Raw genomic sequence first — 23,417 nt, forward strand, 5'->3', positions numbered from 1 at the left:
CACTGTTTCCACTGTTTCCCCATCTATTTGCCATGAAGTGATGGGGCCAGGTGCCATGATCTTTGTTTTTTGAATGCTGAGTTTTAAGCCAACTTTTTCACTCTCCTCTTTTACTTTCATCAGGAGGCTCTATAGTTCTCTTTCTGCCATAAGGGTGGTGTCATCTGCATATCTGAGATTATTGACATTTCTCCCAGCAATCTTGATTTCAGCTTGTGCTTCATCCAGTCCAGCATTTCTCATGATGTACTCTGCATATAAGTTAAATAAGCAGGGTGACAATATACAGCCTTGACATACTCCTTTCCCGATTTGGAACCAGTCTGCTGTTCCATGTCCAATTCTAACTGTTGCTTCTTCACCTGCATACAGATTTCTCAGGAGGCAGGTCAGGTGGTCTGATATTCCCATCTTTCGAAGAATTTTCCACAGTTTGATGTGATCCACGCAGTCAAAGACTTCGGCATAGTCAATAAAGCAGAAGTAGATGGTTTTCTGGAACTCTTGTGCTTTTTCAATGATCCAGTGGATGTTGGCAATTTGATCTCTGCTTCCTTTGCCTTTTTTAAATCCAGCTTGAACATCTGGAAGTTCACAGTTCACATACTGTTGAAGCCTGGCCTGGAGAATTTTGAGCCTTACTTTACTAGAGTGTCAGATAAGTGCAACTGTGTGGTAATTTGAACATTCTTTGGCATTACCTTTGGGATTGGAATGAAAACTGACCTTTTCCAGTCCTGTGGCCACTGCTGAGTTTTCCAAATTTGCTGGCATATTGAGTGCAGCACTTTTACAGCATCATCTTTTAGGATTTGAAATGGCTCAACTGGAATAAGAAAAACGTTGTACAGCTTTTTTCGCAGTGATGCTTCCTAAGGCCCACCTGACTTTGCATTCCAGGATGTCTGGCTATAGGTAAGTGATCACACCATCATGATTATCTGGGTCCTGAAGACCTTTTTTGTATAGTTCTTCTGTGTATTCTTGCCACCTCTTAATAGTATCTTCTGCTTCTGTTAGGTCCATACCATTTCCATCCTTTATTGAGTCCATCTTTGCATTAAAAGTTCCCTTGATATCTCTAATTTTCTGAGATCTCTAGTCTTTCCCATTCTATTGTTTTCCTCTATTTCTTTGCATTGATCACTGAGGAAGGCTTTCTTATCTCCTTGCTGTTCTTTGGAACTCTGCAATCAAATGGGTATATCTTTCCTTTTCTCCTTTGCCTTTTGCTTCTCTTCTTTTCATAGCTGTTTGTAAGCCCTCCTCAGATAATCGTTTTGCCTTTTTTGCATTTCTTTTTCTTGGGGATTATCTTGATCCCTACCTCCTGCTGAAGGTTCCAAACCTCCTCCATCCATAGTTATTTAGGCACTCTATCAGATCTAATCCCTCGAATGAATCTACTTGTCACTTCCACTGTATAGTCGTAAGAGATTTGACTTAGATCTCTCATTAGATCTCAATGGTCTGGTGGTTTTCCCTACTTTCTTCAATGTAAGTCTGAATTTGGCAATAAGGAGTTCATGATCTGAGCCACAGTCAGCTCCCAGCCTTGTTTTTGCTGACTATATAGAGCTTCTCCATCTTTGGCTGCAAAGAATATAATTAATCTGATTTCAGTATTGATCATCTGATGATGTCCATGTGTAGAGTCTTCTCTTGTGTTGTTGGAAGAGGGTGTTTGCTATATCCAGTGTATTCTCTTGGCAAAACTCTGTTAGCCTTTGCCCTGCTTCATTCTGTACTCCAAGACCAAATTACTCTGTTACTCCAGATATTTCCTGACTTCCTACTTTTGCATACCAGTCCCCTATAATGAAAAGGACATCTTTTTTGGTGTTAGTTCTAGAAGGTCTTGTAGGTCTTCACAGAAGCCTTCAACTTTAGCTTCTTCAGCATTATTGGTCAGGGCATAGACTTGGATTACTGTGTTACTGAATGGTTTGTCTTGGAAACAAACAGAGATCATTCTGTCGTTTCTGAGATTGCATCCAAGTACTGCATTTTGGACTCTCTTGTTGACTATGATGGCTACTCCATTTCTTCTAACGGATTCTTGCCCACAGTTGTAGATATAATGGTAGGTGGGTAGGGATACATAAAAGATGGATAAACAGGATACTAACAATAACTATGGACCAAAGATAAATAAGCAAATAAAAAGACAAATGAATCTCCTACCTTTTCCCTGGTAAGCAGTTTGGAAATTCACCCTGAGGACAATGTAGAGACACTGAGGGACTTTATACATACATGTAAGAAGATCACACTCCTGTTTTACAAAGATTTTCTGACTACAATATACAACACAATGTTTTGTGTTTAAATATACGATGGTATCAGAACAACACAAGATAGAAATCAGTTGTATATGAAACAGAATTGGTGAGGCACAGAAGCAGGCCTTTGGAGATCATGAAACCTCAGTTAAGAAATCTGGGGGAAAAGGCCTCATGAGGTACTGGACAGCCGGGGACACTGTCTCCTCATGTAAATGGGACAGTGCCTTCTATGTACACATTGCTGACAAAGGTCCATATAGTGAAAGCTATGGCTTTTCCAGTAGTCACGTACGGATGTGAGAGCTGGACCATAAAAAAGGCTGAGCACTGAAGAACTGATGCTTTCGAAATGTGGTTCTGGAGAAGACTCTTGAGAGTCCCTTGGACAGCAGGGAGATCAAACCAGTCAATCCTAAAGGAAATCAACCCTGAATATTCATTGGAAGGACTGAGGCTGAAGCTCCAATGCTTTGGCCACCTCTTGCAAAGAGCCCTGATGCTGGAAAAGACTGAAGGCAAAAGGAGAAAAGGGTGGCAGAGGATAAGATGGTTAGATAGCATCACTGACTCAATGGAAATGAATTTGAGTAATTTCTCTCCAGAAGACAGTGAAGGACGTGGGAGTCTGGTGCACTGCTGTCCGTGGGCTAACAGAGTTAGACACAACTCAGTGCCTGAACAATAACAACATGATTCGACTATAGTCAAATGTTATTTTTAAAATATGCCACAGATTTCAAACATGTGACACCGTTGATTCAGGGTCTGAACTCAATTAAAGAGTGTTCATCAAAATTATCACATTGAAATTTATATCCTTAAAATTTACTAAGTAGATTATGCAAAAATAACTTCCAAATGGTCCTCAATCTTCAAGAACTATACAATTTTTTTTGTAATAAAATAAAGACTATAAGTTGAAATAACTTCATGGAAAAAGATGGCTTCTGAAGCAATCAGACATTTATTATGAGGGTTGATTCACTCAATAAAGATTTAATGCTTAGGACACAGAGTCCTTATGCTCAGAGAGCTCATAGTCATCAAGAATACAAGAAAACAAATGTACATGTTCTCACAGAGAGGGACTGTGGTCTGTGAAGCCTTCATTTTTAAAAAGTGACATCGGGGGCTTCCCTGGTGGCTCAGTGGTAAAGAATCACCTGCCAATGCAGGAGACGTGGATTTGATCTCTGATTCGGGAAGATCTCACATGCTACAGAGCAACTAAGCCCATGCACCACAACTGCAACTATTCAGCCTATGCTCTAGAACCCGGGAACTACAACTACTGAGCCCACAATGCCCTAGAGCCCGTGCTCCGCAAGAGACGCCACTGCAGTGAGTAGCCCACACACCGCAGCTGGAGAGGAGGCCCCGCCCACTGCAAGTAGAGAAAAAGCCCACATAACAATGAAGACCCAGCACACTGTAAACTAAATTTTTTTTTAAAATGACTCCTGAGCCAGATTTAAAGCAGGAGGTGAAAGAGGAATTTAAAATTATCTATACAGTTTGTGATGAATACACAAGTAATCACAGTAATCTTAAGTGACAGCAATGAAAGGTGTTTGGGAAGGGATGGAGGACAGTGAGGGTAGAAGGAAGATTGAAAATAAGGAAGATGATCAGGAGACTGGGTTTTGTCCTGCAGATAATGTTAAGGCCTCAGAGTTTTATAGATGGCTTGAGACTTGATCAGATATGACTGTTGGAAGCTGCTGCTGCTGCTAAGTCACTTCAGTCGTGTCCGACTCTGTGCAACCCCATAGACAGCAGCCCACCAGGCTCCCCTGTCCCTGGGATTCTCCAGGCAAGAACACTGGAGTGGGTTGCCATTTCCTTCTCCAATGCAGGAAAGTGAAAAGTGAAAGTGAAGTCGCTCAGTCGTGTCCAACTCTTCGCGTCCCCATGGACTGCAGCCCACCAGGCTCCTCCGTCCATGGAACTTTCCAGGCAAGAGTACTGGAGTGGGGTGCCATTGCCTTCTCCAATGTTGGAAGCTATTGGGCTAATATAAGGGAGACACTGAAAGGTAATAATAGTACTGTATCTAACTTTCAGAACATGTATACTCTCAAGCTTAGGGCAAGATCCTCACAGCTCTATATGAAAAGTCATAATCAGCAAAAAACAGGAGTTTTACTGCTCTCTATATACATAAAATGTCAGGGATATGGACAAAACTTTAGCCCCGGTAGAAGGTGGGTGTATTACAAAGGGTGGGTTATAATAAAACATTACTGACTACAGAAGGAAAAAACTCTGATCACTGCTTAGTTTTTGCTTATTATTCATTTCTAAAATAATGACAGGTTCCAGAGAAGGAAAGAAACAATACAGAGGCGCAGCACCAAGGGCCACGCTCCTGCACACTGCAGCTGACCATGACTCACACACAAGCGCCCGAAGACCAGGGAGAAGAAACAGCCTACTGTTCATGATGCTAGAAGCGACTCCGATAGTCACTCTGCCAACACCCAAGCTCTCCAAGCAAGAATGGAGTTCAAACACGTGAGGTTTAGCAGATATTTGAGAACTACATACTTTCAACAATCATTTTGATTTACAGACTAACGGGGAATGGCTAGGCCAAATCTCTCTTTGAACTGATAAGAAGAAGAAAAAAAAATAATAAACAACCAAAACAGTAATTTGAAAATCTCAGTATATAATTTTTCAGCACCAAATAAGATTTAGAATGTGTATATCCCATGATCCAACAGTTCAAATTCCAGAAATTCATTCTACAGCAATAAGGGTGCAAGTCAATGGAGATCTATGTATTGACATTAAGATATACATGGCAGGATCCCTTCTTTATACTAATATATACATATGTATATTTTTGATAGAAGGTAGTTATTTCATTTTTTAAATCTTTTTATTGTAATTTACAATGTCGTGTTACTTTCAGGTGTGCATTGTATATACGTACCACAACTTTATGTATTCCTCCATTGATAGACATTTAGGTTGCTTCCATAACTTGACTATTATAAACAGTGCGGCTATGAAATTGGAGTGCATGTAGCTTTTCAAATTAGAATTTTGTCTAGATACATGGCCAGGATTAAGATTACAGGACAATATGGTAGCTCTATTTTTAGTTTTGTAAGGAATCTATACTGTTCTCCATAATTGCATTCCAATATACATTCCCATGAAGGATTCTTTCTAATGGAAAAAGTCATAAACATACTGAATGCTCACCAAAAGGGGAATAATTAACTGTGGAACATTATGTAATGATATTCAGAAAAATGAATGATGCAGTGGGCTATATAATGTCCATGATACATTATTGTGTGAAGAGAAGTGCAACCCATATGAATAATATGATCCATAGGCATGTGGATGCAGCAAAGAAAACAGTCTACGAAGATACACCCTGAGGATGTCGATAAAGGAGAGAAATGGTATGGACCTAACAGAAGCAGAAGATATTAAGAAGATGTGGCAAGAATACACAGAAGAACTGTACAAAAAAGATCTTCACAACTCAGATAATCATGATGGTGTGATCACTGATCTAGAGCCAGACATCCTGGAATGTGAAGTCAAGTGGGCCTTAGAAAGCATCACTACAAACAAAGCTAGTGGAAGTGATGGAATTCCAGTTGAGCTATTCCAAATCCTGAAAGATGATGCTGTGAAAGTGCTGCATGCAATATGCCAGCAAATTTGGAAAACTCAGCAGTGGCCACAGGACTGGAAAAGGTCAGTTTTCATTCCAATCCCAAAGAAAGGCAATGCCAAAGAATGCTCAAACTACTGCACGATTGCACTCATCTCACACGCTACTAAAGTAATGCTCAAAATTCTCCAAGCCAGGCTTCAGCAATATGTGAACCGTGGACTTCCAGATGTTCAAGCTGGTTTTAGAAAAGGCAAAGGAACCAGAGTTCAAATTGCCAACATCCGTTGGATCATGGAAAAAGCAAGAGAGTTCCAGAAAAGCATCTATTTCTGCTTTATTGACTATGCCAAAGCCTTTGACTGTGTGGATCACAATAAACTGTAGAAAATTCTGAAAGAGATGGGAATACCAGACCACCTGATCTGCCTCTTGAGAAATTTGTATGCAGGTCAGGAAGCAACAGTTAGAACTGGACATGAAACAACAGACTGGTTCCAAATAGGAAAAGGAGTTCGTCAAGGCTGTATATTGTCACCCTGTTTATTTAACTTATATGCAGAGTACATCATGAGAAACGCTGGACTGGAAGAAACACAAGCTGGAATCAAGATTGCCGGGAGAAATATCAATAACCTTAGATATGCAGATGACACCACCCTTATGGCAGAAAGTGAAGAGGAACTAAAAAGCCTCTTGATGAAGGTGAAAGTGGAGAGTGAAAAAGTTGGCTTAAAGCTCAACATTCAGAAACCGAAGATCATGGCATCTGGTCCCATCACTTCATGGCAAATAGATGGGGAAACAATGGAAACAGTGTCAGACTTTATTTTTTGGGGCTCCCAAATCACTGCAGATGGTGACTGCAGCCAGGAAATTAAAAGACGCTTACTCCTTGGAAGGAAAGTTATGACCAACCTAGATAGAATATTCAAAAGCAGAGACATTACTTTGCCAACAAAGGTCCGTCTAGTCAAGGCTATGGTTTTTCCAGTGGTCATGTATGGATGTGAGAGTTGGACTGTGAAGAAAGCTGAGCACCAAAGAATTGATGCTTTTGAACTGTAGTGTTGGAGAAGACTCTTGAGAGTCCCTTGGACTGCAAGAAGATACAACCAGTCCATCCTAAAGGAGATCAGTCCTGGGTGTTCTTTGGAAGGACTGATACTAAAGCTGAAACTCCAGTGCTTTGTCCACCTGATATGAAGAACTGACTCATTAGAAAAGACCCTGAAGCTGGGAAAGATTGAAGGTGGGAGGAGAAGGGGATGACAGAGGATGAAATGGCTGGATGGCATCACCAACTCGATGGACATGAGTTTGAGTAAACTCCGGGAGTTGGTGATGGACAGGGAAGCCTGGCGTGCTGCGATTCATGGGGTCTCAAAGAGTCGGACACGACTGAGCGACTGATCTGATCTGATCTGATCTGTGTTAACAGTAGTTACCTCTGGGGATTAGAATACATATGTGTGAAGGAAAAGAGGATATATGCTTTATTACTTTAAACTGGTAGGGTTATTGGGATTTTCAGTGTCTAATTCCAGTATCAGCTATGATTTTTCATTAATCACTCTAGAAAGTTAGCAGAGAGATCACTTTGTTGACAAAGGTCCGTATAGTCAAAACTATGGTTTTCCATTAGTCATGTATGGATGTGAGAGTTGGACCATAAAGAAAGCTGAGTGCTAAAGAATTGATGGTTTTGGACTATGGTGTTGGAGAAGACTCTTGAAAGTCCCTTGCACTGAAAGGAGATCAAACCAGTGAATCCTAAAGGAAATCAGTCCTGAAGATTCATTGGAAGGACTGATGCTGAAGCTCTAATACTTTGGCCACTTGATGTAAAAAGCAGACTCACTGGAAAAGACCCTGATGCTGGGAAAAATTGAGGGCAAGAGGAGAAAGGGGCAACAGAAGATAAGATGGTGGGATGGCATCATTGACTCAATAGATATGAGTTTTAGGAAACTCAGGGAGATAGTGATAGAGAAGCCTCGCATGCCACAGTTTATGGGGTCGCAAAGAGTTGGACATGACTTAGAGACCGAACAACAACAATGAGGCTTTATCTTTCCTTACTGATACTCCTTATTTATTCAATTTCTAACCTAACAAAAAAAAAATCTCCCCAAACTCTCCCTCTGCTACTTTGGTGTTTTCAGACACCTGCAATTCACGACTAGAACTAGCTCATTTCTTTTAAAGAGGTGATAAAGGAAAAGGTTATATAATTTTAGATCAAAGATTTTGAGTTATGAAAGTATGGGGGAAAGTTGAGTTTTGCTGACTAAGCCAAGAGCTGGGACATTAATAGAATTCCTAACCCTCCCAGTTACTTGGGAATGAAATAGTATCAATCTTCACTGCAGGGGTTGACGAAATGAGACTCTGTAAGAAAAGAGTTTAGCACTCTATCTGGCTCATGGCGGTGAGGGTGAGGGTGAGGTAAGGAGGGACTCCGTAACTATTAGCCATCATCACTGTTGTTTATATTAATACATATCACACACATTTATAACAGTGATTTAGATGCCCTAATAACAAAAAGGCATTAATAGAGATTGTTTTATTAGCCTTGATATCCCAGACATCTAGTCAAGGTGCTCAACGAACATTTATTGAGTCAAGCGACTGATACAATAAAGTGATAATAGTACCTGCCTCGGAGAAGGCAATGGCACCCCACTCCAGTACTCTTGCCTGGAAAATCCCATGGATGGAGGAGCCTGGTGGGCTGCAGTCTACGGGGTCGCTAAGAGTCGGACACGACTGAGCCACTTCCCTTTCACTTTTCACTTTCATGCATTGGAGAAGGCAATGGCACCCCACTCCAGTACTCTTGCCTGGAAAACCCCATGGATGGAGAGTCTGCTGGGCTACAGTCCATGGGGTTGCACAGAGTCGCACACGAGTGAAGCGACTTAGCAGCAGCAGCAGTGCGTACCTCATGGGGTTCTTTTCAGGATTAAATGAGTCAGTGCTAATCAACCTCTTAGAAGAGTGCTGCGTATGTATTGAGTTGGCCAAAAAGTTTGCTCAGGTTTCCATAAGATTCAGTTCCATGAGACTAAATGTTTGCTTTTTGAGGTCCTCAGTTCCTTTATGAGAATACAAAGCCCACCGTCCTCTTAAGACTTTTGGTTTGAGGATCCATTTGGCAGCAAAACCAAACTACTTAGAAGGTCTTTATGTATCCCACCTAAAGTGAATATTTTGTTTAGCTGCAGAAACACTGAGGTGTTTGATTATTCAGTGGACCCTTGACAATATGGGTTTGGGCTGTGCAGATTCACTTATACAGATTTTTTTCAATAGTTCAGTTCAATTCAGTTCTGTTCAGCCACTCAGTCAGGTCCGACTCTTTGCGAGCCCACAGATTCCAGCACGCCAGGCTTCCCTGTCCATCACCAACTCCCAGAACTTGCTCAAACTCATGTCCATTGAGTCGGTGATGCCATCCAACCATCTCATCCTCTGTTGTCCCCTTCTCCTCCCACCTTCAGTCTTTCCCAGCATCAGGGTCTCTTCAAATGAGTCAGTTCTTTGCATCAGGTGGCCAAAGGATTGGAGTTTCAGCTTTTCAGTAGTAAATACCCCAATACTGCACAATCGTAGCTGGTTGAATCAGTGTATGTGGAGCTACAGATACAGAGGAAACACAGGTAGGAACCACATACACAGAGGACTGACCATAGGTTCCATGTGGATTTTCAATTGCACATTGTTCAAGGGTCAAACTGTAGTTGCTACTGCTAGTACTCCTGGAGATGCTAGAGGTGATACTCACAGTACACGTGCCACATTAGCTTTATGGAGTAGCAAACATTCTGATTTCTGCAACACATGTGGTATGAGGACTCTAGTTAAGGGACTGTGGACCACTGCAATCATCTTTGGAAAGTCTTGTAACAGGTTTCAGTAGCATGAATATAGATATCTGACTTTGAAGAAAATTGAGAACATGAAAAACTTATATGCTAAAAGGTGGCATCTGAATTTTTAAAATACAGATGAAAACCAGATGACTAATTAGCCTTTCATAAGATAAATGCCTCCAGCCTGCCTTCACTCTAGTTATTTCCCTTCCAGTCTTACATTGGGCAAGGCGCAAGATTAATTAGGTCCCTCCTGCTGCTTTCTTAGGGACTTTCCCTGGTGAATTAGCACCTTTTTGTTTTTATGTCTCCCTTTCTACCAGCTCTGATTATTAATATTTCAACATGTTTAAGCTTTCTCCATGATAAATATTCCTCTAATAGCCCAAGTTCTCCTTAAGTAGACACCTTATATTCCTCTTGAAATACAGTTTACATCCACTACATCTTTTTTTTTTTAATCCCTCAGTCTATGACACCTTGGCTTTCCACTCTCACCAGTGCATTGAAAATGCTCATCAAGTTTACCAAATATCCAATAATTCCATAGTGCATCCAGATTGGTCTTTCTGAATACAAATGTGACCACGTCTGTCCCTTATTAAAACCCTCCATAGTTTTCCAATGTCTTCATAATAAAGTCTACATGTATTCAGAGAGGCTTATGTTTTACAACTCTCTTCTAAACTCCACAGTCAGTCCATCAATTCACAGATGCTGCCTGAATACCGACAATGTGTTAGGCAAGCTCTGAGCTTGAGGATACAGCAAACCAGCAATAGTTTCAGATGTTAAGAAGCTTATATAACCTAGTAGCTAGGAGTTGGGATATATATAAACAAAGATATTCCAGATTCTAGTAACTATTATAATGGTAGAATGGCAGATGTGGTATATCAGGATATCTGGGTGACATTACAGCTGAAAGAAGGGGGCGGCAGAGGATGAGATGCTTAGATAGGCATCACCAACTCAATGGACATGAATCTGAGCAAACTCCAGGAGAGAGTGAAGGACAGAGGAGCCTGGTGTGCTGCAGCCCATTGGGTCACGAAGAGTCAGACACAGCTTCGCCACTGAGCAACAACATAGTTGAGAGAGCTGAATGTCTTAGCCAAACATGGCCAGCACACTGCTACTCAGTTTTCAGCCAAGACTTCCTTTGGCAAGTTTTCCTCTAGCCTTGAGTTTGGGCTGGCTGCAGTTCCTAGATGCTCCGAAGCACTGCGTGTTAACTCCGTGTCTTCACCACTCTCATTTGCCTATGTCACTGCCATTACCTGTTTGATTCCACCCCCAGCAGGAACTGGCCTTTTTGTTGCTGGTTACATAACAACACTCATAGCACTTGGTATGCCTGAACTGCTCAATCTATATTTCCTAAAGGATAGATGAAGTAATATCAGTAATTAATTTTCCTGACCTTAAAGTCCAGTTTTGTTTTGTTTTTAGGGCCCACTATTTTGAAGAGGGACATTTGTCTTCTGAAAAAGTATTTGGCTGACCGAAGGAAAAGTCACATGAAACATTCCACTCGTTATTTTCATTTGCTTTATTATTGTTAACATGAATATTAAAGCAGAAAACTCAATACCTAGATTAAACAATTCATTTTTGGCTTATGCTTTTCCACTTTTTTTTTTTTTTTTAATTCCTAGGCTCTGTGAAAATACGTAATCTTTTCCTATGTGAATTTTGAAATACAAAGTTATAAACTTCGTAAAACCTAATGATTCCTCAGCTGTGTTAAATATTCAACTTGTAATGATAGTTCATAACTGCACAATTATTTTCCTTTTTAATCACATGGATTTCTGTATGTAGAGTAGATAAGCTCTAAGATCCATCTATCCATTTTAAATTCTAACCTCAAGATTAAATATTAATACAAGCATGAAAAACATGATATTTTCAGGCTTGGACATATGCTAATCAACTGTCAAATAGATTACACCTGCCCAAATCTATTCTTTGTTTCATATGACTCAGCTTGTAAACTGATCCAAGGTAACTGAAAAATTCATCTGAGATCATACAACTTTTAAAAGTCAAACAGAAGTGATCCTTATGCACTGTCTGTATTGAAACCATAAATACTGCTCTAAGACACCATTGTTCGGTCACTAAGTCATGTCCAACTATCTGTGACCCCATGGACTGCAGCACGTCACGCTTCCCTGTTCTTCACTGAGTTTGCTCAAACTCATGTTCAATGAGTCAGTGATACTATCCATTCATCTCATCCTCTATTGCATCCTTCTCCTCTTGCCCTCAATCTTTCCTAGCATCGGGGTCTTTTCCAATGAGTCGGCTCTTCACATCAGGTGGCCAAAGTTTTGGAGCTTCAACTTCAGCACCAGTCCTTCCAATGAGTATTCAGGACTGATTTCCTTTAGGATTCACTGGTTTGATCTCCCTGCTGTCCAAGGGACTCTCAAGAGTCTTCTCCAGCACCACAGTTCAGAAGCATCAATTCTTCAGTGCTCAGTCTTCTTTATGGTCCAACTTTCACATCTATACATGACTATTGGAAAAACCATACCTTTGACTATATGGACCTTTGTCAGCAGTGATCTCTCTATTCTTTAATACACTGTCTAGGTTTGCCATAGTTTTTCTTCCAAGCATCTTTTAATTTCATGGCTGCAGTCCCTATCTGCAGTGATTCTGGTGCCCCCCAAAATGAAATCTGACACTGCTTCCACTTTTTCCCTATCCACTGACACCATGAAGGCTTTTAATCATGGAATTCTTACAGTGTAACTATATCCATTGTCTTATAATTTTTCATCCCTCAGTGATAGAGACAGAGGAGGGAAATTAAATAGTTTGGGAATCTCACTAGAGGATTAAAGACAAACAGAATTTTAAGAGGGTTTGTGAGACTGTTATAGGCTAATCACTCAAAAAAAGACAGTAACCTAGCAACAATCTATACCACCTTTAAGGAAGATCAGGTGCATTCAAGTGAAAGACACATTCGACTTGTGAACAAGTCGTGATAGTTAAAACACAAAACAATAGATACGTTACATGAAGTCAGGAAGTTAATGGTCTTTGAAGAGCAGCATTTCTGTATGTAGTCAAGACAGGAATACAGGTGAAAGGGGAAAGAAACTACTTGAAAGAGGATATTATACCAAAATCTGAGATGAATTACTCTATTTTAGTATATGTTAACACCCTTTTGCCGGAGAAGGCAATGGCAACCCACTCCAGTACTCTTGCCTGGAAAATACCATGGACTGAGGAGCCTGATAGGCTGCAGTCCCTGGGGTTGCTGTGAGTCGGACACGAATGAGTGGCTTCGCTTTCACTTTTCACTTTCCTGCATTGGAGAAGGAAATGGCAACCCACTCCAGTGTTCTTGCCTGGAGAATCCCAGGGACAGTGGAGCCTGGTGGGCTGCCATCTATGGGGTCACACAGAGTCGGACACGACTGAAAAGACTTAGCAGCAGCAGCAGCAACACCCTTTTGCTAATCTACATGTGACTTAAATAGTGCCATGACAGTCTCAGACCACACGGGGTTCAAAGGCAGAACTGATGATGTAAAACCTTTATATCTACCCCCTAACGAGGAAGAAGGTAGTCTTTTCCCCACTTTTTCTTTGATTACAAAAAATGGAGCCCTCTTTGTTCTCGGGGTTGCACTCTTGCTGGCCCACTTGTATCTTTCACAAGCGTCTTATGCTAATGAACTCACTGTTTGCCTATCACTTCGCCTCTTGCTGAATTCTTTCTGTGACAAAACAAAAGAACCTGAGCTTCAGTAAATTCAGGTGAGAAGGTGAGCAGATTCAATAGGAAAGACAGGTTTTGAGCCCCCTCCTAAGTCAAAGATTGTGGGTTCAAGTCCCATCTGAGAAGGACGGTGGTTTCACCAGCACTAGAGAAACCCTTCCATTTTGATGGTGTATGTATAAAGCTGTCTGGAAACTGAAGCAATGGTAGAGAAATAAACATAATTAATGACATATCATTCCTATGACTGAGGACAATCAACTTCTAAGATTTTAGTGAACAAAGGAAGCATTGTTGTTATTTAGTTGCCATCTGTATACAACTCTTTGCGACCCCATGGACGGCAGCACACCAGGAAGCCTTAAAGGAAGGAAGCATTAATGTTCCCTAAATTTTAGCAAAGATCAGACTTTTACAAACCAGACATCAATATTTCCTATTTAATGTTAGACTGTCAGAGTAGCATAGCATAGTGATTAGACTACAGCCTATAGAGAATATCAAATATAAACTCTGCCTCCCTAGTCAGAATGTTGTAGCCAGAACTTCTCACTGTGGCTTTAGCAGGATGAAATCAGCTAAAATATATTCTCCCTTATTTTCTATTAAGGCATCATTACCACTACTAGACTTAGTCTATTTGATTTTGTCTCATTAGTTTTGTTACTCTATTTCTAAGTTACTTTATTGGACTTTGATGATAGGTGTTTCAAACCTTATATGCTTATCCAAAATAAGAGTTAATTTCTTGGCTTGGGTACAGAAATTTTAAAGAGTCAATTTACAGAAGAGCAAATCTGTGGATAAATCTGATAAATAGAATTTAATGGAATCAGATAAAGCAATGGTCAAAAATTTATCTGAATGATGATAAATAAGAAAAAGAGAAACTAAAAAGACATACTAAAGAACACCGTATAATGTCACTTACCCTTAGTTCTTCTTTTGTGTTGAAACTATCAAGAAGCTGCTGATAATGTCTATCTGTCATTTGCCGTAATAGGGACAGGAGACAAGCAACAAACTCCCCCTAATGAAAAAAAAGATCAAGCATATTTTTTTAGCAAGTACATAAAACAACATCAACAACTTACTTTCAACTCTCAAATAGAACACCTGAAGGAAAAAACCCACTAAGATCCAAATTTACCCCATGATACTGTCTTAATCTAAATTAACCATGATATTACAGTCAAAATTTCTCCCTGTGATGATGATCATTTACTTGGTACACATGCATTTTATAATTTAGAGTGTGTGTGTGTGTGTGTGTGTGTGTTTAACTTAGGTGGAAGCTTGTCAGTAGGGTAGTAACTACATACACTTAAAGAAGGTGAGGCAATGAGGCTTCTGACTATTAAGCATTTACTGTGCCTTGGTTCATTGTATCATTTAAACCTCTTATCAGTGCTATAAGGTTAGGGAATATAATGCTAATTTTTCTTTCTCTTTTTTAATTGAAGTATAGTTGATTACAATGTTGTGTTAATTTCTGCTGTACAGCACAGGGAATACTAATTGAAAGAAAGTAAAATATAGGTTTGGTGGGCTAAAAAGAAATTGGCAGAATTGGAGTTATTTCCAGCTTTTTATACTCCAAGCTCTTCCTATAACTTCCTGCTCAATATTTGAATTCCTATGATCTTCTCCAGCTCTTTAGAGGGCCTATCAGCTAACTTGCTGGGTGTAGAGAAAGCCATACACTGCATAATGTTGGTTTCAATCTCCTTTTAAGACCAGTTAATTTTTTAAAATTTTATTGAAATATAGTTGATTTACAATGTATCAATTTCTGTTGTACAGCAAAGTGATTGTTATATATGTCCTTTTTCATATTATTTTCCATTATGGCTTATCACAGGATATTGAAGATAGACCACTGTGCTATACAGGAGGACAATTTGTTTATCCATGCTGTATATACTAGTTTGTACCCACTAACCCCAAATTCCCAATCCATCCCTCCCCTTTTACCCCCCCTTCCCTCAGCAACCACAAGTCTAAGAACAGTTAAAGTTAATTGTGATTCTTTTGTGCTTGGGTGCTATGCAACTGACTCCTATAAAATCAAAATCTTAAAAATTAATAATGAAAAGGAAAAAAAATGTATAGCATCCACAGATTTGAGGAGTTATAAAATTGTTATCAGGCTTTCCTGGTGACTCAGAGGGAAAAGAATCTGCCCACCAAAGCAGGAGACACAGGAGATGTGGGTGGGTTAGATCCCTTGGTTAGGAAGATCCACTGGAGAAGGAAATGGCAACACACTCCAGCACTCTTGCCTGGAAAATCCAATGGGCAGAGGAGATCAGAGGGCTTCAGTCCATGGGGTCACAAACAGTCAGACACAACTGAGTGACTGAGCACACATACACACACAAAATCATTATTGCTGCATTTCCTGACACATTTCTAACTTAAAATATTTGTTTTCAATGAAACTTTTGCTCAGCAAAGAATTTACCTACTTTTAAGTACAATAGGAAAAGGAGTAAGTCAAGGCTGTATATTGTCACCCTGCTTATTTAACTTATATGCAGAGTCCATCATGAGAAACACAGGGCTGGAAGAAGCACAAGCTGGAATCAAGACTGCCCGGAGAAATATCAATAACCTCAGATATGCAGATGACACCACTCTTATGGCAGAAAGTGAAGAGGAACTAAAAAGCCTCTTGATGAAAGTGAAAGAGGAGAGTGAAAAAGTTGGCTTAAAGCTCAACATTCAGAAACTGAAGATCATGGCATCTGGTCCCATCACTTCATGGCAAATAGATGGGGAAAGAGTGGAAACAGTGTCAGACTTTCTTTTTTTGGGCTCCCAAATCACTGCAGATGGTGATTGCAGCCATGAAATTAAAAGACGCTTACTCCTTGGAAGGAAAGTTATGACCAACCTAGATAGAATATTCAAAAGCAGAGACATTACTTTGCCAACAAAGGTCCGTCTAGTCAAGGCTATGGTTTTTCCAGTGGTCATGTATGGATGTGAGAGTTGGACTGTGAAGAAAGCTGAGCACCAAAGAATTGATGCTTTTGAACTGTAGTGTTGGAGAAGACTCTTGAGAGTCCCTTGGACTGCAAGAAGATACAACCAGTCCATCCTAAAGGAGATCAGTCCTGGGTGTTCTTTGGAAGGACTGATGCTAAAGCTGAAACTCCAATGTTTTGTCCACCTGATACGAAGAACTGACTCATTAGAAAAGACCCTGAAGCTGGGAAAAATTGAAGGTGGGAAGAGAAGGGGATGACAGAGGATGAAATGGCTGGATGGCATCACCGACTCGATGGACATGAGTTTGAGTAAACTCCGGGAGTTGGTGATGGACAGGGAGGCCTGGCATGCTGCAATTCATGGGGTCTCAAAGAGTCGGACACGACTGCGCAACTGAACTGAACTGAACTGAAGTACATTTAAAACAGTATAAGCACAATAAGAGAGGTAACCAGTGGTAAGTGAATGTGGATTAAGAGAAATGCAGTTTAATTGGGAATTGGATTCTTCGAGTTTTCATGGCAAAATATTATAGACTCATATGTACAACTTGAGACTAAAAGCTCAGAGAAGTGGCATTTACCAATAGCAGTAGCTAAGTCAAGACAGTCAAAGCCACCAGGCTATGGGAGGCCCAAGGATGCTACTTTATGGCCATGTTAGTGGTAAAGAATCCACCTGCCAATGCAGGTGATGCAAGAGATGCAGTTTAATCCCTGGGTTGGGAAGATCCCCTGGAGGAGGATATGGCAACCCACTCCAGTATTCTTAAATGGAAAATTCCATGGATGGAGGAGCCTAGTGGACTATAGACCACTGGCTTGCAAGAGTCAGACATGACTGAGAGACTGAGTACGTGCACACACACACACACACGTGCGTGCACACACACACACACAGTACCAAGAGATGCAAGTTGACTCCTTGCATGTGTATAATAATTTGCAACACACAGATATGACAAATTAATATTTCTTCACACTTTTTAGGACAAATATTTAAGAGCTCACCAGTATGGGCTAGCAGAAATACCCTCTAAGCTCAATATATTACTTTGTTATATACTCTGCACTTTTTAGCTGCTCTTATGTCTCAACCTGAAAACACAAATCTAGTTAGTTGAAATGCATTCAATTTTTCATCTTCGGTTTTTCTACATCTTAACCACACTATCTCCAATGTATCTCCAATGTAATCTACGAGATTAACATTCTTAGACTATTTATTTCAACATATATTCTGTCTATGAATAGTGATATATCTTAAGTGACATTATTTTTAATGATTTTAGTAAATCATAAAAATTACTCAAAAATGAGAAGATTTTCATTAAATCTTTACAGTCACTGTACTAAGAGAATCTCTCTCTGAATCCATATTATTGACTATTTATCTCTGTCATATCTGGTTTAGGCCCAGTGCAAACAACTTGTCATGCTAATCTCTCATCCTGGCATATTTAAGACATGTTGTCAATTCCAATATCTACCTTACAATGTCATTTTACTTATTCACTTCATCAGTTTAGGAACATTTAACCCTGTTAAAAGGCCGAGATGTCCAATATTTCACTGACATATTTTTCACCTGTAATTTTAAGAGACTTTAAGTGTCTGCATGAAAGCTGTAGACTCATAATTTGTTAAAAATAAAAAATTACTGTCGGCCAAGGTTCAATTCATATTAATGTTGGAATTTAAGTACAAATCACCTTTAGCAAGAACTCCATGCCACAGTGGTTGCATGCATATTACAACTAGATTGAGTATAATGGCCATTTCCACCAATACCTGAGAATAAGGTTAATAGATGGCTATAAGGTCTTCAAGAAACCTTCCGTTATATATACCCAAATTTCCCCCAGAATTTCCCCTTATAGAATTCTGTCTTCTTCTTCCCTCAAACACAGTCCATAGCACACAAAAACTTTAGACAAATGTAGAGCTATGTCTTAGACATGGCTCCTGCTGAACTGAGTCACCCTCACTATAAATGGTGCTGAACAGAACTATGTACACAGATGCATTTACCAACTGGAAGGAACTCTGGAGTCCAATAGTTGCGGGGGTGAACAAATGGCCATATATGCCTCTTTATAAAGTCTGCTTCCATGTACAACGAGACGTTTGAAAGGAACTGATTACAATGGTGCTCTACCCTCCCCCAACTCCCCTCAACTAGTGAGAGTATTTTAAAGCTTAAACAGCAGTTGGTAGAAGAACAAGAAGTACAACCCATTTAGATGGTAAAAATAAGGCTACTGTTATCTGGAATTGTGACAGGAGTGGAAGCCAGTCACCCTGTTGGTGTTACCAGGAGACAGGGTGACAGATGTGGCACTTACAGAGAGCTGAAACACGTCACCATGACACACGGTGGGCCCGGCTTTTACCCACAGCATGTCCACTTATAGTGGGCACTTTTTCTGTAAAGACAGAAAGGTGCTCAGGGTAGGACTGCCATGGAAAAACTCCCTATTCACAGAGCCTGTTCTCTAATTCAGAAAGAGGAAGAAATTAGGTCTTCAGCGCCCAGAGAAATAACCTTGCCAATGATCAGGACCTATTTCTCACCTTAGAATTAGTTAAAAAGTAAGTAGCTCTTTTAGGGGCTTTCCTGGTGGCTCAGCAGTAAAAATCTGCCTGCCAGTGCAGTAGATGCAGGTTCAATCCCTGGGCCAGGAAAATCCCCTGGAGAAGAAAACAGCAACCCATTACGGTATTCTTGCCTGGGAAATCCCAAGGACAGAGGACCTGGAGGGCTACAGTCCGTTGGGTCAAGAGTTGGACACGACTTAGCAACTAAACAGCAATAATAAACAACAATAAAGCAGCTCTTATAGAAAACTGCCTTCAGCAGGAAGCCCCTTTTCCTTGTCACTTTAGCAGAGATACACTATAACTAACTTTTAAACCAGGCACCCTCATGTTCTACTCATCCCCAGCCCAACACAGCTTTCAAATCTTTTAATCACACAATACTTTGCCTAACTTGTCCATTCTTTCTGTAGATCAAAGAAGTAGAAATGAAGAATAAGTAATGAACAAATGACCAGATCTCTTCTCTAGCTTTCCCTTCAGTAATCTGAACAAAATGTGTGATCGAACTGTATGAACAAGATAACATCTAGAGGACGATCACAAGGGTTGGACAAGTCTGCGCACAGTTGAAGAATGGCAGTGATTCTGACACCCTATCTCCATGATGAACTGAGGTTACTTCCTTGTTTCTTTTAAAAGCTTTTGTTGCTGAGCAGAATCTTTGGAGGTGGTTTTGGGGAATGCTGAGTTCACCATCTCCCCAGATGGCTGGCATTTTGATTAAAGGCATCTTTCTTTTCTACCATTTGTGAATGTGTAATTGATCTTGTAAACGGGAAGCAGCCGAACTTGATTCATTCAATAACAACAACAACATAGGTATTACTTCTACAATAATAATAATATTATGGACTGGTGTTGCTACCACAGTTACTAATGGCTAACATGTACTGATAGTGCTTAAACACTTCTATAGATTTGATGAAACCCTCAAACTCACGTTGAGATACGTACAATTACTTTCTCTATTTTAAAGGCAATTAAACAGAAGTTTGCCCAGAGCATGCACAGCTAATCACAGGGCAGAGTAGGATTCAGACCAGGTCTGCTTGGGGATTCGGGAAAAAAAAAAAAAAAAAAAACTATCTTGAAGCATAAAATCTATAAAATCCAAGATACCAAACTATTTAAGTGCATATTTCTTGCAAACTTCATCCCACATACCCAGAGTTTGGTTTGGTACATGGCAAGGGCCACAAAACAGCTACGTGTGGGAAGGGTTTCACTTTATGTGATTTTCCTAAAATTGTAGCAAACCGGACAAACCCCTTGTCTGCCCAAACCCACCCATGAGCATCACTCACTGCTTTCTCAAGTCTCTTAATGTGCACTGATTATTATACTGTGAGGACTTCCACTGGTAAATAATGCACCCGCCAAGGAGGAGACACAGGTTCGATCCCTGGGTGGGGAAGATCCCCTGGAGGAGGAAGTGGCAACCCACTCCAGTATTCTTGCTGGGGAAATCCTATGCACAGAGGAGCCTAGAGGGCTACAGTCCAAGGGGTTGCAAAGAGTCGGAAACAACTGAGCAACTAAACTACAGCATTACGCTGTGAAGACCTACAGGTCATGTATGGCCCAGAAAAATTTGACAGCTTCAATCCTGTTGATAGATACAAAGCAGTTTGACAAAGAGTTTTAGCTTTTGATCTTGGGCAGTCTTTGACCACATGGAGCATTTCCTGTGATTTTGTTTGCTCGGCTATTATAATTTTAGGACTGTGTTGGAGCTGTATTGCCAGGAAGCAGTTGAAATGTCACCAGCAAAACCAAAATGAAGGAGACTTTCTTCTGCTTTGGGGAAGCTGGAGTATATATGCTTTTCCCAATTCCATCTGCCAAGTACAACAAAAACCCCTCCATTATATATAAAACAAACAAGATGACTCTGGAAAGTGGAAAGAGAACAGGCCTGCTAGAGACCTCAGACCCAAGAAAGGACAGGGTGCTGTGTTCTCTGGGTTTTCTTTTTGCCTCCTATATCCTGCTCCTGGAGTTGAAGAAGCTGGCCTCCTTGAAATAACAGTAATTGTAACAATCTACCTAACTACCCCCGCTACCCTCGCCTCTGCTCGGCATCTCCCAGAAAGCCTGCTCTCTTAAGCCAAAGCACCAGGAAAGGGTAAGTTTAACAAGACAAAACTTTTAGCAGTCACTTCTCCTGTAGCTCAACATCACAAAAATCTGGCTGTTTTCAAACCTGCAAGAGTCAAATGGGGAGTCCAGATTTCCCTGTTTTCAAGGCTGTGATGGGATACCCCAACATCTGTCTCCAGAATGGAGAGTCAAACAGGGGGCAGGTATTTTCATGGTGACTCTTCTGTGTCAGTGAAGCCAAGGTAAGGAGCCTGGATTTCTGCCTCCAACTGCCCATCATGAGTTGGCATCCTAACCCTTTCCTTGCTAAGTAGTGTCACATAAAGCCATGTGAAACAGAAGGTTTAAATAAGATCCAGAGTCTTATAATACAAAAATGTCCAGATTTCAACTGAAGATCACTCATCATACAAAAATCCAAGAAGATCTCAAACTGAATGAAAAACGACAAGAGATGTCAACACTGAGATAATAGAGATGTTAAAATTATCTGACACAATGAATATAAAAATCAACTCAAAATGGTTCACAGAGTTTAATGTGACATATAAAACTATAATACTTTTAGCAAAAGAGAAAAAAACCTAGGAGATAACCTTCAGAATACAGGGCTAGACAAAAAGAGTTCTTAAACTTGACATCAAAAGCATGATCCATCAAAGGAAAAACTGATAAACTGGACTTCATCAAAATTAAAAACTTTTGCTCTACAACAAAAAGACCCTGTTAAAACGATGAAAAAACAAGCTACAGAGTGGGATAAAAAATTTTAAATGACATATTCAACCAAGGACAGCAATCCAATTAGAAAAAGGAGAAAAGACATAAAAAGACATTCCACTGAAAGCAATATATAGATGGCAAAAAAGTATGTGAAAAGATGTTTGGCCTCATTAATCATTAGGGAAATGCAAGTCAAAACCATGATAAGATACCACTACCCACCTATCAGAGTGTCCCCATCCTTCCCCATTCCCCAAAGTGACAACACTAAATGCTTATGAGGTTCTGAGAAATTGGGTCATTCATTATACACAGCATATATGAGAATGTAAAGTTATACACCCATTATGGAAATAGGTAAGGCCATTTATTAAAAACCAAAATAGGTTACTACCATACAATCCAGGAACCATACTCCTGGGAGTATTTATCCTAGAGAAATGAAGAAATATGCTTATATAAAAACTTGCATGCAAATGTCTATAGTAGCTTTGTTAGTAACAGCCAAATTCTGGAAACAACCAAGATGGCTTTCGGTATAGCATATCTATAGCACATCCACACCATGAAAACTACTGAGTAAGAAAAAGGAACAGATATATATATATTTATATATATGTATATATACACATACACATTGACCTGGATGAATTTCTAGAGGATTAAGCTGAGTTAAAAGAAAAAAAGCCAATCACAAAAGTTATGTACTGTATGGTTCTACTTGTATAACATTCTTTTTAAAATTTTTTTAAAAATCATAGTCAATTTACAATGTTGTACCAATTCTCTGTTGTACAGCAAAGTGACTCAAGTACAGCATTCTTAAAATGACAAAATAACAAGAAAAGGAGAACAAATTTTGCGGTTGACAGGCTTAAGAAGGAGGTGAAGATGGGAGAGAATTGAGTTTGGCTATAAAAGGGCAAGATAGGGGATTCTTGGGGTGGTGGAATATTCTGCATCTTGACTGCATTACTGTCGATATCCTAGTTGTGATACTGTGCTATAGTTCTGAAAGACGTTACCATTAGGGAAACTGGATAAAAGGAACATGGAATATCTGTATTATTTTTCACAACTGCATGTGACTCAAATTATCACAAAATAAAAATTTCAGAAAAACATGAGAAGACAGAACAAAAAGATTCAAAACAAACTCCCGCAAACTTTCAAACCCATAATGATCTCCAGTGGTTTTAAGAAAAAACATGCTTTGAGCATTTACTATAGACAAAAGAGTTGCCAAATACACAAAGCTAACCCTATGAGGTAGGTGGCATTTTACACATGAAATTAATAGCTTATTCTTCTTTTCTTTAATAAGGCAGTACAACTATTATATATATTAGGAAGTTTTTTCATATAATCTTTAACCTTTGTTTGTTAAAAGAAGTTGAGTAACTTTACTTCCCAAACCCAGAGCTTGGCAGGAAGAACCAGGTAAATCTCAGCTCT

General features: G+C 39.9%; 1 protein-coding gene across 3 annotated transcripts in view; it reads right to left on the reverse strand.

Moving 5' to 3' along the window:
* DOCK4 (dedicator of cytokinesis 4) overlaps positions 1 to 23,417 on the reverse strand; it is a 477,735-nt gene that overhangs the window by 104,074 nt on the left and 350,244 nt on the right. For all 3 annotated transcript variants that reach the window (XM_027539557.1, XM_027539555.1, XM_027539556.1), the window contains exon 26: positions 14,477 to 14,575. In XM_027539557.1, coding sequence (XP_027395358.1) covers positions 14,477 to 14,575 — 99 coding nt within the window. The remainder of the gene's footprint in view (positions 1 to 14,476; positions 14,576 to 23,417) is intronic.

The sequence above is a fragment of the Bos indicus x Bos taurus genome, chromosome 4 (genome assembly GCF_003369695.1).
Source record: "Bos indicus x Bos taurus breed Angus x Brahman F1 hybrid chromosome 4, Bos_hybrid_MaternalHap_v2.0, whole genome shotgun sequence".
Taxonomy (NCBI): Eukaryota; Metazoa; Chordata; class Mammalia; order Artiodactyla; family Bovidae; genus Bos; species Bos indicus x Bos taurus.